Source organism: Calidris pugnax, unplaced genomic scaffold, assembly GCF_001431845.1.
Source record: "Calidris pugnax isolate Ruff unplaced genomic scaffold, ASM143184v1 scaffold211, whole genome shotgun sequence".
Lineage (NCBI taxonomy): Eukaryota > Metazoa > Chordata > Aves > Charadriiformes > Scolopacidae > Calidris > Calidris pugnax.
The window spans coordinates 9,127,984-9,146,121 of NW_015091083.1; the positions used below are offsets into that span (position 1 = coordinate 9,127,984).

The 18,138-nt window shown below is 42.0% G+C and overlaps 1 protein-coding gene across 2 annotated transcripts; it reads right to left on the reverse strand.

Annotated features, from left to right (window-relative positions):
- Positions 1-387: 387 nt before the first annotated feature.
- XRCC3 (X-ray repair complementing defective repair in Chinese hamster cells 3) lies at positions 388-16,938 on the reverse strand. 2 transcript variants are annotated; one of them, XM_014957455.1, is made up of 9 exons: positions 16,621-16,938; positions 15,800-15,882; positions 15,299-15,436; positions 14,290-14,502; positions 7,637-7,791; positions 6,818-7,030; positions 3,521-3,567; positions 1,975-2,415; positions 388-928 (listed from the first exon to the last, which is right to left on the reverse strand). In XM_014957455.1, exons 2-8 carry the CDS (start codon positions 15,852-15,854, stop codon positions 2,193-2,195), a joined length of 1,044 nt encoding a protein of 347 aa, XP_014812941.1. In that variant the 5' UTR covers positions 15,855-15,882; positions 16,621-16,938; the 3' UTR covers positions 388-928; positions 1,975-2,192. The 2 variants fall into 2 exon arrangements, with proteins under 2 accessions (XP_014812941.1, XP_014812940.1); XM_014957454.1 differs by having other exon boundaries at positions 388-1,587.
- Positions 16,939-18,138: the final 1,200 nt, after the last annotated feature.

Here is an 18,138-nt window from a genome sequence, read left to right on the forward strand (position 1 = left end):
ACTTGCATTTTAGAGGTTTAGGGTTTGTGTGTGATGATGAGCCAGGAAATGTGCTGTAACATGCTCTGCCTTGGATTTAAGGCTCTGGCAGGAGAGTTCAATAAGAACCAGCACAGGCCACGACAGACTTGCTTGGGTAAGATTTTTTTTAAAAATTAAATTGGCACAATAGGATGAGCAATTGCAGTTTAGATTGGCTAAAGTTCCTGCCCCAGATACACAGGCCAGGAACAAAGAGAAGAGCTTGAGTGTTGGGTACCGTGCATTAGTTTATCTTAATTAAAATTGTTGGGAAGGAGGTGTGGAACACGGGGATCTGAAGGCTGAGGTAGCCCTGCCTCTGAGCTACAGTGAGCTCACTGCTTCCTCAGAGCATCCAAAGGCTTCTACGTTCCATCACTGCCCTTTATTAAAACCAACCAACCAAGACCCCAGAGAGCACGGTCACTTTCAAAGACAGAGAATTAAGACATTTTAGAAAAGATTTACGAGACAATTTCTTACGCTGTTTGCACAAGGTCCCCTTGGGTGGTTGAAGGGATGGCAGAAGGCACTGCAAGCAACTCACCCTCCTTTCTGCTCGCCTGGAGTTCCCTTCCTTCAGCTCCAAGGCGTGACAGTTCCTGTTCTCCTCAAGAACATCCCTGAGGCAGGCGTAGGCCCTGTCTCCCTGGGTCTCTTCTCCTTGCGTCATGCTTAATTGTCCTCAGAGAGGTCTCCTGCCAGTGAGCTTCCAGCTGGACAAAGCTGCTCCTTTCTGCTCCCTGGCCATGGGTGTCCACAACAGAAGCTGGTGCTGTGGCCTTGGAGGGTGTGACCAGGGGCCAGGCAGAGAAGGTGGCTCAGTCACTAATAGAGCGTGCCCAAAGAACACAAAAGGAGTCTGTCTGGACTTGCCTCTTACCAGATGATCCTCGTTCCTCTGAAACTGTACTTAGGGAAGAGATTTTACTGTTTAGAGAGACATGGAGACATTCTGTGGAGAACAAAAGGTTCTCCTTTGCCATAGCACAGAACTGAGCAGTGTAACTACACAAAAATAACATAAGACTGTAGACTTCTTGTTTGTGCAACCTGAGGGAGCAGGTAGAAGGGGAAAATCTGAAAGCTTAACAAGTACGTGATACAAGTGAGTATCGGACACTGCTCAGAGGCCAAATAAGGTCTAGGGCCTTTGGAAAATGTGCCTGAGTAACTTTACCTGGCTCTTTCCCACTGAATGCAGCAAAAAAAGCAGACGTCCTAGCAGGAGTCTAAGGACAACAAGAAAAGATGTGCTGAATAAGCACAAAGATGGCAAGAAAACATGTAAAGCTTTAATAACAAAAACATAAGAGTAATAGCTCCACGGATGGGCGAAAACAGGTCAAGGTGCCCCTGGGAAGCAGAGCGTAGGTAAGAGCTCAGCAGAAAGGACACAAGGACAGAAGATACTCGAGGGAACGTTCCAGGGGCTGATCAAGAGTCCAGAGCCAGCAGGACTCAGAGCCCAGCGGAGCAGCGGGATGATCACAGCCAGAGCCCTTCCTCTGAAACTACCTGGTTATCAGCTCCAGAGATGGGCAAAGAGACCAAGGGGATGGCAGCCTCTGGATGGTAAGTAAAATGTTAAAAATCAAGTCTCTTGCTGGTGTTTTTTAATCCTAATATTACTAATGAGTGGTTTTAAACTCGGATGGCTGCTTTGTGACAAAGCTGCTTTGTGTTATTTTTGAGGCTCTGCAGATAGAGGAGTGGCTCTAGTTAATGGCAGCGTGAGGCCCAGCAGCACCATCAGGCAATAGTAACTGGTTGAATTGAGTCCCTTTAGGTCTGGAAACATGATTGCAGGAAATGCCATTTCTAGATCAGCACGCTATTAAAAATAATAATAAATTTAGCAATCAGGTCTCCCCTCACATGGAGATTTCCACATCCCACTTCATTGTGCAGCCTCCACCTCTCCACAGCTTCACTCTCCTTCAGAAAACTTACCTCATGAGGGAAAGCTGATGAACATACAGCCAAGTATAAGATGATCTTCTTTCATGACGTAGAGAAGGCTTAATGCAGTGTCTTATCACCCTTCATGTATTTCAACATCCATTTGTCTCATTTAGGAACAATTTCCTTTTATTAGTAATTCTAGTAAAAATTCTAAGCGAGTAGTTCGGATGCATTTTTGGAGCAGGATGCTTTTCTATACAGAGGATTTATTTTATTCCTTTTACACCTTCCAGTTTGACTGTATAGTAGCAAAAAGATGGAGGGAGATGAGGAGCAAAAACGACTCTTAAAGTCCTCAGGCTTCCAGCGTGGTGTGATGCAGCTCCAGCTGGCTGGTGGGGCTGTGGGACCCGGCCGACCATCAGTCTCATGAGCAGTTGGTTTGCCCAGGTTATTCCAAGGGCTGGAGAGACTCTGTTGTCCCCCGTGCTATAAAGAAAGCATTACACAGTTCTGCATGTATTCATTTAGTATGAAATATCTTGATTTTGGTACAAAAAAATAACGCTGGAAGAAAGGTTTCTTTAGGTTTCCAAAGACAGTGATTACAGGGTATAGTTCCAAGACTATCCACTGGGTTCTCTCTATAGCAAGGTGACAGTCGGAAGAGAACTGCTTTTATACAAAATAATTCAGTCATTCTTCCAGCTGCAGCCGCAGTGAATACCTGCCTCTAGCCTGATGGGTTCCCTTCTTGCGACAGGAAAACAGCAATAGGAAAACGTTTGTATGTTTGAGTATTTCAAGTGTGGAACTGTTGGTCCTGGATTGCATTCAAAGGTGTATTTCTAAACGTTGGGTAGATGTAACACCTTTCTACCTAAAGTTTAAAACAATTTTTCTTCCTGGAAAAAGTGCTCTAGTAAAAGAACTGCAGGATAACCAGGGGAAAAAAATAAATATAAATTGAACCTTGCCCTTGTTTTCTGCCAGTTACTGAATTTGGAGGATGTAACTAACTGCTCACAAAAGCGCTTCTATGTAACTCCTACCTTATCTAAGAAATCAAGATTATCTTTAGGATTGAGACATAATTCTTGTATCTTGGTGTCAAAAGATACTCGATTCTTTTTCTTAAGCAACTAACAAAATCAACCCATAAGGTTTGGTTCCTGTTTTTTCTTTCCTAAATGGTCAGAAAACGCACTCGATTATATCAGAGGCAAGAAGAGATGCAAAAATACTCTTGTGTAAGCAAGTGCACCAGCCATTAACTCCAGGGAATTTTCCCCCCCAACTTGCTGTTTCAGGATAAGCATTATATGCTGGTTTCTTCCCCTTCACAGCCCATTAGTTATTGCTGATCTCCAGCAAATACAGCTGTGCTGGGTAAATGCACTACTGCTCTTCATACGCTCTGGTAGTTTATATTGGAGTTACCAAAGCTGTGGTGGTTAAATGCTGCTGTGTGTGACACTACATTTCTGTTGTGGGTGACTTACCTACAGCCACACTGAGCAGCTTTATAAAAGCTGTGGTGGTTGAACACTGCTGTGTGTGACACACTGTTACATTGCTGTTGCGGGTGACTTACCTACAGCCACACTGAGCAGCTTCTGACTCGCTCACTGCATCCGTCACCTAAAGCAGAAAAACAACATGTGAAGTTGACCTGTAGTTATGGGTTTGCCTTCAGCAAGCAGGAGGGAGGGAAGGAAGCCAAGAAAAGCCAAGTTACTGGATCACCTATTAAGCCAGGTTAGAAAAGCTGTATTCTTTCAAGGCAAACTAAAAGGGAGTTGGGAAGTATTATCTTAATTTACAGTGCTACAACTACTTCACTAGCTACAGCTTATAGGAATTTAATGACTACTCGATGCTTAATTTGTTTAAAAAAAAAAAGTAACAGAAAACCACCCTCCCCTCCACTGTTCCGAAGTTGTATCTGTAGATAAGTTACTGAAGCCCAAATCTCCAAAAAGGTGTCCTGTTCTCAGTGATTTCCCTACCTTTGCTTAATGAAGCAGTTTGCCTTTGACTACAACCTAGAAAAACCCACACCTCTTGACTCCCTCTTATCTGTTAACGTTAGGATTCTTCCACACAAGCTCTTCACAAAGCACGACAACTTAAGTTATAGGTGCTTCTCTAAATATAATGTACAGAACAGATTACTTTACAGCCATAATATTCCTCAATGTTGTTATACTCACAGTTTATTTCCATAACTACTGAGTTGACGTAGTGAGTCACCTGCCATTAGCACACTCCTGAAGGACCCTTGGTCAGCGAGTGGTCAAACTGCTGTCATGCAGTGTCAGGGTGTGAGCAACCACCAACTAAAGCTCCCACCATGGGAAGGTGGATCTAAGAACCTTTCTTAAGTCACTCTTTTCCCCTCTCATGCTGAACCGTCCTAAAGTAGAGACTGGATACGTCTAGACTTGTCTTACCCTTAAGTCAGATCTTCCTTTGCCTGCTAGATGGGGCCTCAAAACCCCCAGGAGAAAGGCAGACAGCCTTTTCCAAACGCCCATCCTTGAAGTATCACAGAAACCAGCCAAGGAACTTAACTCTTTTGGCTCGCTTCAGATATAAATGCTGGAACACACAAACCTTTGCTTAACCAAGAGCAAAAAGCCAAACTGTGTTTCCCCGAGAAAGAATTTTCTCTACTAATACCAAAATTCGGAGAGCAGTTACAAGGAATCTCAGTTTTCCTTAAAAGCTAGCTGAGCCTAGGAGAGATTCTGTAAGAAAAAGTTGGCTAAAAAATTTAGAGTAACTCGAGGCTGAAATTCAAATCCTACTGAATCTTAATGGGAATCTTACTGAAAATAAAACCCTGTGCATGCCTGAGAGCTGTTCAAATGACTGCTGGGTATGAATTCAATACACTCCCTTCAGTTACAGCACTAACTGTAAGGGTTTACACGCTGCCCGTTCTGTAGTCCCAGAATTCCTCTGAGGGAACAGAAACAAATCAAACAATGAATAGTTGGCTTGATGTTTCTAGAACCTCTTTCTTCCCGATACAAAGTTCTTCCTGTTTGTGACTTCTCAAGTTCAACCTTTCTCCCTACCCCTTCTCTTCTGCTGTGAGAAGGAAACCTCAGGGCTGAATATTTATCCATTTGATGGCAGGGTGTTTCCCAGCAGTGTCCTGCCTGCACGTTTTACTTACCCTTTTCTCAGGCTGCTTTCCAAGTGCAAATGCTTCATCTCCAGCCTTCTCATGCTCTTTTGGTCTGTCATTAGACTAAGAGCAGTGGCATCGCTCTATGTACTAATAGTGTCTTGTCCACTTTTCCCAAAAGAATATTCTTTTGGACTAGTATCACTGTAGGCTTTTTTTGGTTCAGCTCAAGTCAGCTCATGTGCAATCTGAGGCTTTAGTAATCTCAATCAAGTAATCTCACACAAAAATGCTGAGCTACTCAAAAATAAACATAGGAAGTTCCATCTAAGGGGGTTGGACTAGGTAATCTCCAGAAATCCCTTCCAATCTCTATGATTCTGTGAAATGAAGCAAAGTCCCTGACATATCACTGTCTCCTGTATAAGTAGGATATAACTGTGCATGCAGAGCTCCCAGAAGCATCCTGCTGGCCATAGTGTTTGAAAGTAGTGTTAAGAAAGAACACTCTCCCTATGATTCTGTAAAATGAAGCAAAGTCCCTGACATATCACTGTCTCCTGTATAAGTAGGATATAACTGTGCATGCAGAAGCATCCTGCTGGCCATAGCATTTGAAAGTAGTGTTAAGAAAGAACTCTCTTAGTTTAGTTTGATGCTTTGCACAGTCACTATATGTATCTATTTTTGTTAGCTTTAATGGACAACCTTTGAGAACATTAAGAGCTGATAGAAGCTTAAATTATATTCTTAAACTTTAATTAGTTAAAATTTACTAGCTTAAAATACACCAGTTTAAGAAAACTTCAGCTTCCATCAGTCATTAGTACTCAGTTGACAGCGTTGAATACATCAGGAAATCTGCATACACAGATTTGCCGTGCCCCAGCCATTCATTAAATGGTCCCTACACAATGAGAAGCAATTTTGATGTCCTACCTGATTAATGCACATTATTGGAGTCCTGAATCTCGTGCTTATGTGCCCCAGTCATTCATTAAATGGTCCCTATACAATGAGAAGCAATTTTTATGTCCTACCTGATTAATGCACATTATTGGAGTCCTGAATCTCGTGCTTAAACTGTGAAGCTGTGCTCCAAATGTCTGCAAATACCGGGCCTTCGTAACAGAATCCGAAGCGCCAAATTCGCATCGAAACAAAGCAGCAATGGAGTCCACGAGCACCAGGCGCACCATGCCCCTGGCCAGCAGCAGGGAAATCCTTCTCGTGATGCAGTTGTGGAAGGTATCCTACCACAAACCACAAACAGCCAGCATGAAAACAGCTCATTGAACTCTATGAAATCCCTTCCAATCTCTATGATTCTGTGAAATGAAGCAAAGTCCCTGACATATCACTGTCTCCTGTATAAGTAGGATATAACTGTGCATGCAGAGCTCCCAGAAGCATCCTGCTGGCCATAGTGTTTGAAAGTAGTGTTAAGAAAGAACACTCTTAGTTTAGTTTCATGCTTTGCACAGTTGCTATGCGTATCTATTTTTGTTAGCTTTAATGGACAACCTTTGAGAACATTAAGAGCTGATAGAAGCTTAAATTATATTCTTAAACTTTAATTAGTTAAAATTTACTAGCTTAAAATACACCAGTTTAAGAAAACTTCAGCTTCCATCAGTCATTAGTACTCAGTTGACAGCGTTGAATACATCAGGAAATCTGCATACACAGATTTGCCGTGCCCCAGCCATTCATTAAATGGTCCCTACACAATGAGAAGCAATTTTGATGTCCTACCTGATTAATGCACATTATTGGAGTCCTGAATCTCGTGCTTAAACTGTGAAGCTGTGCTCCAAATGTCTGCAAATACCGGGCCTTGGTAACAGAATCCGAAGCGCCAAATTCGCATCGAAACAAAGCAGCAATGGAGTCCACGAGCACCAGGCGCACCATGCCCCTGGCCAGCAGCAGGGAAATCCTTCTCGTGATGCAGTTGTGGAAGGTATCCTACCACAAACCACAAACAGCCAGCATGAAAACAGCTCATTGAACTCTAGTTGTAAAAATCAAACCTGTAACGACAGATACCATCGCTGAAACACAAGCTGAGGGAGTTTCTAAAGTGAGTGTGGGGATCTTTAAGTCTCACTAGTAACATTTTTCACAATAATGTGGCTTTACAAGGCAAAAGTAGAGTCCTGAAGTTTGTGTCTTCTAATATCTTTCATACTAGAACACTGTAATAGTCCTCTCGCAGCAAATTGCGGAGCTTAAGAAGTATTCATTACAGTATTAAAAAGTATTCATTACAGATTTTAGGTCACTTATAGCCTTTTGAAGGGTCTCCTATATCAAAAAAACCCCTCGTGGTTACTGGATTACAGTATAATAATTATGCATTTAATATCTTTCATACTAGAACACCGTAATAGACAGTTCTCTCCCAGCAAATTGCAGAGATTAAGAAGTATTCATTACAGTATTAACAAGTATTCATTACAGATTTTAGGTCACTTATAGCCTTTTGAAGGGTCTCCTATATCAAAAAAACCCCTCGTGGTTACTGGATTACAGTATAATAATTATGCATTCTTAATTTGTGCTACTACTTACTAGGTCTGCCGCATGCTCAACAAAAATCCTGTTTCCAAATTTGATCTTCTGTATGATTTCAGCCGGAACGTCTGCCCGCAGCGTGGGCTGTTGGTCTATGAGTTGCTGCAGACGTTTACTCGGGAACACATCTTCTGTGCAAATGTAGACAGCTCCTGGAATCAAGGAAACCACCTCCGTGATCACAACAGGGCTCTCACACCCGTGGTGTAAGAGCACAAACACCACAAAACACCACAAAAATAACATAATGCAGCCTGCACTAGATGTATGGAACTAAAAAATCATGTTACTTTTTCTTGCAGCCATAACAAATCAATGATGAACAGCAAAAAGACAGTCCTGTGACTTTCTTGTAGCTGCCAGGTCCTTTTTTTTTTTTTTCTTTAAGTCTCACTAGTAACATTTTTCACAATAATGTGGCTTTACAAGGCAAAAGTAGAGTCCTGAAGTTTGTGTCTTCTAATATCTTTCATACTAGAACACTGTAATAGTCCTCTCGCAGCAAATTGCGGAGCTTAAGAAGTATTCATTACAGTATTAAAAAGTATTCATTACAGATTTTAGGTCACTTATAGCCTTTTGAAGGGTCTCCTATATCAAAAAAACCCCTCGTGGTTACTGGATTACAGTATAATAATTATGCATTCTTAATTTGTGCTACTACTTACTAGGTCTGCTGCATGCTCAACAAAAATCCTGTTTCCAAATTTGATCTTCTGTATGATTTCAGCCGGAACGTCTGCCCGCAGCGTGGGCTGTTGGTCTATGAGTTGCTGCAGACGTTTACTCGGGAACACGTCTTCTGTGCAAATGTAGACAGCTCCTGGAATCAAGGAAACCACCTCCGTGATCACAACAGGGCTCTCACACCCGTGGTGTAAGAGCACAAACACCACAAAACACCACAAAAATAACATAATGCAGCCTGCACTAGATGTATGGAACTAAAAAATCATGTTACTTTTTCTTGCAGCCATAACAAATCAATGATGAACAGCAAAAAGACAGTCCTGTGACTTTCTTGTAGCTGCCAGGTCCTTTTTTTTTTTTTTCGGGTGCCTGCTGACACGATTGGATTTGTGTGTCCACCAGGTGACACTCGTTTTGCACAGCTGTGGAACACCTGACGTGGGTGATGACCAGCATCATAACTTCTCCAGCCCACAACAAGAGCAATACTGCACAGTTTGCCTGGTTTGCTCAAAAATTCCAAACACAGCACTGTACGATGAAAAAAATGAACTATCCTAAGTCAAAACCAGTAGAACTAGTTATTGTGACTAATTTCACTCACTGTTTTTACCTTCCTTGTTTTTAAATTTACATATGAAGGGATACTTATTGCCACAATTTGTAAGCCAGTTTAAAGAGGATCACTCATCCAATCTCAGCCCAATTAGCTCTTCTAGAAAATGGCAGATTAGATAAAAAGCATTACACTTCAATCACATTACTGTGAGTAAATTTCTTTATAAAAAAAAAATAAATTGTTACTGTTACTGCAGAACTAGCCAGAATTAATCAGCTCATACTGATAGGGTTATATCTAAGGATTAAGTCCAGTCACTAAAGTGGCTGAAGCCGCTGACAGAGCTTGGCAGCTGATGGGTTTGGCAACGAGACATCCTGAACATTTCCACCCCAATGGCCCATCCCTAAGCTGGCTCTCCAGGGAGCAGAAAATCCCATTTCCAGATGCAACTACCAAATCCTCTATATATTCCACTGAAAAAAAAATATAAAATGAAACCATATCCAGTAGCAGAAACTGAAAGATCTAAGGACTGGATCAAGTTAAAATTAATGGTTACTTTATCAATAAAAATACTTTTCTGATGGACACCTGTATAACACAGAGTAGTGAATGCTGAGAATCTTCTACATAAGACAAAGATGAGCCTAAGCCTAATTTCCTTTAGGACTAAACAGCTTAATTCCCCAACCCCACCACAAATTCTACTTCATATGTGAAACATTTTTAAAAATTAAATTATTTTTCCAATACACAGTCTTATCTTTAAATACCCAACTATCAGGTAAAGCAAAAAAAAAATTTATCCATGCCCACTAATTTTAAAAATTATCTTTCATGGGTGAGAATTAAAGGCCTTCCTCAATTATTAACACATGGAAAAATACTTCATCGTCATCCACGCCTTCCACAGAAATTGTGGAAACATTTCAGTACCTTCAGCTCCTTTTTAAATGCTATTGGCTGCCAGGGCCAAGGAAAGTTACCACCAGACTATTCGGTCTCCACTCTCCATTCCCCAGTGTCATTCTGTGCACACGTATGGCAGAGGGAAAAGCAGCAGTTTACAATATGTAACAGTGAATAAAGATGCCAATAAAGCATTGTCATCCACGCCTTCCATAGAAATTGTGGAAACATTTCAGTACCTCCTATTCCCATTCTACCTAAGAACAGGCTCAAATTGCACCTCAGCTCCCTTTTAACTTTCCTTGGCCCTGGCAGCCAATAGCATTTATCACCAGACTGTTCAGTCTCCACTCTCCATTCCCCAGTGTCATTCTGTGCACACGTATGGCAGAGGGAAAAGCAGCAGTTTACAATATGTAACAGTGAATAAAGATGCCAATAAAGCATTAGTGATCAGAGCAGTCATCGTCTGATCACGATTCCTCAACACATGAAAAATTAAGAAGTTGAACCATGAATATTTTCCTGTACTTTTCCCACTTTTTTTTTCTCCCTAGGATTTGGGTGGATGGAATTCTGAATTTTAAACTGCAGGGATAAATGCTCTCTTTGGCAATTAAGACTGAAGTCACACGCAATACCTGTAGACACAAATGAGTACATATACAGATTTCCATCAGCAAAGAAGGAAAATTAAAAAAAAAAAAAAAAAGAGAAAATGAGTCCACAGGTATTTGAATCAACATTAAGTTTACAGTGATATCAGCAGCTTGTTGACTCCCACTGGAACTTGTATGAAGCTGAGGCAAGGAAAACACAATAAATAATTACATTGTTTAATTGCTTAAGGCTTTTTAGACAGCTAATTATTAAACACTTAATTAGGTGAACCTTGACTAGGTGAACTTTCTTGACTGTTTCCCTAGGTTAATTTCTCCTAATTGGACTAATTTTCATATCACTCTTCAACTTGACAGTGACAGCTGAGCATCAAATAGGCAGGTGAGTATCTCTACTAAGGGCAGTTCATCCATTCCTAATCAGACTTCCAGTTCCATGATTTCTAAAGAGCCAGTTTTTAGAAAATTTTTAGAAATTAGAAAAATTTCTAATCACAGCTTTGGCATTATGTGTATCTAGCACCAACACTCACTCAAATAAGCCAATTATGTCTTGCAACACTTACACCACAAAATGGAAAATCACCACAGTGCCAATAAAAAGCCAAGTAAAAAATGAAGAAATAAGGAAAAGACACCACAACGATAAGCCAATTATGTCTTGCAACATTTACACCACAAAACTGAAAATCACCATGGTGCAAATTCAAAGCCAAGTAAACAAATGAAGAAATAAGGAAAAGACACCACAACAAGCAGCTTCCTTCAGCCCGTGTGGTTTCTGAATTTCATGCTAACAAAACTACGCTGACTGGTGCTGGCACAGGAACTTAACAGGCCCTCAAGTAAAACATTCTGGACTTTGCACCTACAACTGTTATTCACAGATGATTGCCTTTTGCACAGCACTGCCCAGTTCTGAGAGACAGGCATTTCTTTACCACCAATACTGGAGAAATCATCTGCTTTCTAAAAAACAGACTATTTTTTAAGCAGTATGTCCCTCCTGCTGTCCTTGGTTTGCTTAAAAAGGATGGAACGTTCATTTCTTGAGACTTCATGGGTGTTGTTTTTTTCAAATGCAGATTCTCATTTCTAGATACATCAATGCTCCATCGATTAGATAATTGTGGTTTGATCCAGAGTTATTGCAACATTCATGACATTTCAAAACAGAAAACCTGAGAAACTTGCTGAAAAAAATACATTTATCCAAAATGAACTTCCCTGGAGAAAAAAAAATGTTAAATTCTCTTAAAGACCTTATTTGAAGATAATCTCAGTACAAGTAATAAGAACAGCGATAGGAACAAACACGAGGTAAAAGCAGAAGAATATAGAATGATCAAGCAATCTTATTGTATGACAAACGCATGTGCAATTGTGGCCCAGTTTCACATTTATACCTGATGAACAAGTAAATCAAGGCAAACACAATAATCCTACAGCTGTAATAACCTGGAGGCAAAAAAGAGCTGCTGGAAAAGCAAAAATCTGGTCCCCTCTGCTCCACTGGTCCAGCGACCTAGATTTAAAATTCCTGGTACCACTGTCCTCTTTGTAAAAATCATGAGAGTGATTTTAAGGTTCAAGTGAATGCATTTATTCATGTTAATTTTTTTTTTAAATTTTTTTTGTTAATTATGAGGCAAAAGCACTTAATATTCACGAATCTTTAAAGATAAGGGAATCATCATAACCTAAAAAAAAAGGGGAGACTAGTACAAGGCAAAGAGAAAAGCCTATGGCATTATGGCATGATGCTATTTCCAGTTTCTCAGGAAGCTGTCAGCACCAACAGCAAGAGAGGGGTGAGGGCAGTCACTGCTTTTGAGGAAGAAGCTGAGACACACTCTTAAGAAGCCAGTCACCCCCAGTGATCTTATAAGCATCTTTCCTCACAGGCCCACAAAAAGCCAAACACAAAACAGCTATTTCATCAAATCCCAGTGCCTTAATCCTAGTTATTTAGGCTGAAAAAAGTGCTATACTGGTTGTCGACCAAAACATATCCCAAAAACAAACAAACAAAAAAAAAGCACAAAACCACTAAAAAAAACCCCATCCTCGAAGAAGAATGAATTTTGAGTCCTGTGGAAATAATTTGTCATGCACCAACCAGTTTGTTACCAAGAATCAGTAGCAAGCTTTTCTCTCTAATTTACAATTCTAATATGGATATGCATTTGTCACATTATATTCATGTATTTCTTACGAATATGGGCATATAAAATCAGCCAACATGGGATTGACCAGAACTGACATTCTTAGAATGGCAGAAGGAGAACCTTGAGGCAAAGAATGTCCTAATTTCTTTGTTTGCTGCCAACCTCCTACCATTGTAAACAAGATTTGCACCAAGTCAAATGAAGTAAATACACAATAAATCTATACTGTCTGAAGAAATGTATTTCAGCATCATCACCTAAGAGATGGGAAGTTTTTAGCCCTTAAAAAAACACAACAGAAAAACCAAACAAACAGCCCAACATAATTTTAAATTAGTAGCAAAGTTTTAGTACTGAGATTAATCTTCTCTTGGTAGTGCTAGCGTTCTGTGATAGTTACTAAGCGTTGCTGTTCCCCTCAAGTTTCCTAAAGAATAAAACTCCTCATAACATGAGCTTTTAATTCCTGTATTTCTCATAAGAGACTCAACGTAACCTGTATCCATAGACTGCAGAGAAACCAAGTTTCAATTTCTAAGTGCTATCAAACAGTATCTGCTGCCGTGACTGTGTGCAGTCAAACATGTGGCAAAACACCATACCAAGAGTAAAGAAATGCTAGAATTAGGATTCCACCACTCCCCTAGCTCTCCAACTCCAGCAGCACGATATTTCCACCTTCTAGATCTTCCAAGATCCTCAAAATGTCTGTGTTCTCAACCCTTCCAAAACCCTCTGGTTCTCTCCCAGGAGCATTGATACGATGGCCGTTCCATCCCACCTTCCATGAAACACCAAGGTGTGGGTAGATGAGGACCACAGACATGACAAAGCAATCGTAATGGCACCAAGTGCTCGGGGCATGAGAAACCAGAACCATCTTCCAACATAAATAATGAAACGACTTGTCATTTTGTAGCCCTAGAAGGAAGGCTATAGTCTGGTACCAGAGCCAAGACTGCCACCAGGATGCTGGGCACCTTCTTCCATAATCCCTCCTGGTTTGTTCCTTTCTTTCAACAGAGATGGGGAGAAGTGCTTGGGCATGAATAAAAATGTATTTGCACTCAAACCATCTGCAGCAGTTAGAAGCAACACATGAAGGAATTGAACAAAATATATTTGCTTCTGCTGTGATTATTGACATAACAAAGCAAAGTAACATAAGCCACAGGCCAATTACGGCCCTTTAAGCAAGATCTTTGTTGGGACATTCCATGATTTTTCTACGTGGGTGGATATAGTACAAGAAATAATTAAGTTTCCCCACAACAAACCACTGAGCTGCCAAATTAAACCCAGTGCTAGATGGAAGGAAGAGCAAGATTACAGCCAAAACTCACCCAAAGCAGACTACCAGGAGTGGCACAAGCTTCCTCCCTTTCTAAGGCAGCATAGAATAAAAAAACCATACTCAAATCAAAGAACAAACTTGTACATTTTGGGAAACCCAGGAAAAAAATCACAGGTACAAAACAACGTTAACTTTCTTCAACTGTATTTCCATCAATTTTACTCTGTAAATCACTATAACCGCTGTTATCAAACTAAATATTCTTTGAAATTTGAAACCCCCAATTAGGCCATATATACCACATACCCAAGATACACGCGCTGCCCTTCAATGCCCTGCTGATGTTCTTAAAGACAGTATATTCTCCCAAATGGCAAACTGATCAATATTTCCATTTCAGTACTTACCAGACTCTAATCCACCGTATTTGTAAGGATACTGCACACAGAGGCACAGCTGTAAACCAATCTGAGTCTTCCCAGCAGAACTTTCCCCAGCGAGTTCGGTGATTCCCACTAAAGGAATGCCACCTTTTAACAAGCCATCCAGTACTGAACATCCCAGGCTCAGCTTCTGGTGTTGGGAGGTGAGGTGATCTTTATCTTGGTAGAGCTGAAGTGCTGCAGGGTTTGGGATTTTTTAAAATTATTTAAAAAAAAAAAAAAAAAAAGGAAAAAAAGAGAAAGGAGTTTAATTTAGTATCTTTCTAACACACAATGATACAAAAATAGAAGTTGTATGCCAGGTTTCTGTCTACAAGGGATGCTTGATAGTTTACACTGAGCCCTTTCCTCCTCTCCAACTTTATTTTCCTTTCTCTGCCTCTAAGGAGTCTCCGTGGAAGCTACATCCAGGGAAAATATTGCCAGCAAGGCTCAAGCACAGCAATTATTGCGATGGAAAACTATAGCAGACTATGAAACAGCGTACCGGGCACCTGGCCAAGGCCTGAAGATATATGCAAATCATAACAAAATAAATTCTGAGTACAGAGCTGCCACAAAGCATTTGTGCAGAAGGAGCTATTAGGCTTGGTTTGGAATTAGACATTTATATCAACTCAGTTTATGTAGTTTATAATTTATTAGTTTTTCCAACTAGTCTTAGTCCAAAAGGGAGAAGGACTTTTTTTTTTTCCCCCTCTCATCAAGTTTTCCAGACTGGAGAATCATTTTGTCCCGTTTCAAGCAGGCTTGATCCCAAAGAACGAGACCCATCCCCTTCCTCCTACCTTCAAGGTCTCAGGGGAGCTGTCCTTAGGATAGTTAAATAATTCACTACAGCATAACTAAAACACTTGCCTTTTCATGTTCAGAATCACATTATGGTGTCAATGACGAACCAAAACCCTATTTTCTCCCAGTGACAGTATTTTAAGATTTAAACAGAACAGTTTTTTGGTATTGACTGAATTACCTGTGAGCATACTATTTCTCCTCAGCATGTGAGAGACTGTTTTCAGCAAGCATTGTGTATCTGCACTGGACAGTTTCATCAATCTTTGCAAGTCTGCTCCGGAAAGATTTAAAATCTCTTTTACTGATTTTATGTCAGCTGAAATTAGAAGAATATTTGTAAATTGTTTTGCCTGGGTTACAGTCTTATGCACAAAAGTTTTCCCACTTTCTGCTACTCATTTACTCGAAGTTTACCTACACTGCATTCTTGTAAGCAGGGCAGGCAACGTTTACTTTGACTGTACAAGCACAAGCTATCAAGTTGTTTGGAAAATTATTAATGGAGCATGTGGAAAACCCATCACTTCTAATTATTCAAAAAACTTCCATATGAAATCCTTAATTACAGTTCTGAAATGTTACTGTACATCTACAGGCTTACACCCACAACCACGCAATTATATAAAGGAAAACACTGTGGTGACAGATCTATTAACTAGACATTGACAAATTAAGTTACCTTTCTTAAGGGCAGCAATTACTTTGGGGTTCAAGTCAAACTGGTCCCAATCCATTTCCTGATACAGCACCAGAGCGAATTATCTGTTATTAAAGTGGCTTTTATCAGATATACAAGCAACAACAACAAAAAAAATAAGCATCAACCAACATGAAAAGTTTGTAGGAATCTTCTTTTATAAGTGTAGTTATCTGTTATCTTAGAACAAACAATGATTCAGCACATTGGCAGAAGTCTTCTCAGATGGCTGTTTACATGTATGCTATTAAAGGGTTCAACTAATAACACTGCAGAATTACTAATAAATTTAATTGCTTGTAATGCTGCATAGTGCATTTGCTTTGGATTGAAGTTCACAGATACACTGGACAGTTAATTCTATCCTGCCACTAGCTTTTTGTTTTCAAACAGAAAACAAGATCAGATTTGGAATGATCCAGGACTATCCATACATTGGAGAATCAAATACACTTTGATTAGCTAAAAACAAATGTAGCATTAAAACATTCAAATCACTTTCTTTCAACAGTATTAAACGCTCTTATAAATACTTTGAAACACAATAGCTTAGCGCTACAGCTGCCCAGAAGAGTATTGTGGGGTTTGCTAATATTATTCAGATCATCTTTATGAAGGATTCTGGCAGACACTTAAAAGAGTTGTTTAAGATATATGACTTAATGAACAATCCCCTTTTTTTAACACGGGGGGAGGGAGAGGTTGCTGTGAATACCGACAAAAGAACACAGGCAAGAGAAGAGATATTTAAGTAACGCCTATGTAAAGCGAGGTTCTGACAGGAGTTAGAAGTCGAAACTTACTGAAATATATCATGATCGTGGCGACCTGTGACTGGAAGGACTCCAAGCCACTCCGTACCCCCCACTCACACGCAGCCGCTCCATCGCGGCCTCTGCCCGAGGCGCTGGGAAGGGACACCGGGAGCCAGGTACTGGAAGGCCAGGCGTGTCCCGGGGACGAGGCGCCGGCTGAGGCCTCCCGGCTCTACCACAGCTCTCCGCGGCGCGGAGGGAAGCGGGGGGCAGCACCCTTCCGCAGCCCGGCTGAGGTAGAGGGGAGCGGAGCGGCTTGGGACCCCCAGCCCTGACAGGAGCCGCCTCACCCGGCGGAGGGACACACCTGCCACACCACTCTCACCAACGTTACGAATCCGCCGCGAAAGGCCGTAGCCAATCGGCGAGCAGCTTGCCAGCCGCGGGCCAATCATAACTCCTCAAGGCGCCCGCTCTGGTAAGGGCGGCCAATGGGCAGGGCGCGACTCAGCGAGAGGGCGGGACGCTCTCCACCTCAGTAAGGATCCCTTCCGCGGGGCGGGGAGCGGCGGAGGAGCGAGCGGCTCGGTGGGCCCGTCAGGCCAGCTGACCCCACCCCCTGCTCGCTGATTGGCTACTACGCTTCCTGCGGCACGGAATACAAGGGTGGGTGGCTGATTTCCGGGTCGCGAGTCCGGCAGTTTCCGTTGCGCACGCGCCCCTAGCGCCCGAAGGGGCGGGTAAGGACTGACACGCCGGCCCTCAACCCCAAGCGGCACGGGATTGGCTGGGAAGCCCGGAGCCGGCGTTCTATTGGGCGTCTGGGGCGGGTGGGCGGGGACTGGCGGCTCTTGTGGTGGGTTTGGGCTGGAAGGAGGGGTCTTGAGGGAGCGCCCGGTGCCACCGCGGGCAGGGACACCGGCACCGGGACAGGGCGCTCCCACAGACCCCTCCGGCCTGGCCTTGAGCACCTCCAGCGATGGGGCAGCCACAGCTTCTCTGGGCAACCTGTTCCAGCGTCTCAAAACCTTCGAATAAAGAATTTCTTCCCGATATCTCATCTAAGTCTCTCCTCTTTGGGGTTAAAACCGTTCCCCCTCATCCTGTCGCTCCACACCCGGATCAAGAGTGTCTCCCCAATTCTCCTGTAGCCCCCTTTAGGTGTTAGAAGGGGCTCTGAGGGCTCCTCGGAGCCTTCTCCAGGCTGAACCCCCCCGACTCCCTCAGCCTGTCCTCACAGCAGAGGGGCTCCAGCCCCCTGAGCGTCTCCGTACATAACGCCTCGGATCAAAGATTATCCACGCCTTGGATTCCGCTCTGGAACAACAGAAACTAATCTTACAGAAGAAGCCTTAATGAATCTAATTTCGCTTCTTTCTCTTCAGTATTTGCCGTGCTAACCCTCACCATGGCAACAGAGAGTCCCTCACGGCGAGGAGGCTCTTCCCACCTCAGCTCTGAGGGGCCAAATGGGTAATAAACCACAATATTTACCCTTCTCCAGGGTTTTTCCCTTTGAATCACTCTGGACCTCGTAGTTTAGTAACTATTACAAATTACAGTGTT

What these genes read in the sequence shown, in the direction of transcription:
- XRCC3 (XM_014957455.1), bottom strand. Translation starts at nt 15,854, where the DNA reads ATGGATTGGGACCAGTTTGACTTGAACCCCAAAGTAATTGCTGCCCTT. An exon ending in ATACGGTGGATTAGAGTCTG is followed by an intron (nt 7,792 to 14,289) that starts GTAAGTACTGAA and finishes CCTTGATTCCAG; the next exon opens with GAGCTGTCTACATTTGCACA. An exon ending in TTGAGCATGCGGCAGACCTA is followed by an intron (nt 7,031 to 7,636) that starts GTAAGTAGTAGC and finishes GGTTTGTGGTAG; the next exon opens with GATACCTTCCACAACTGCAT.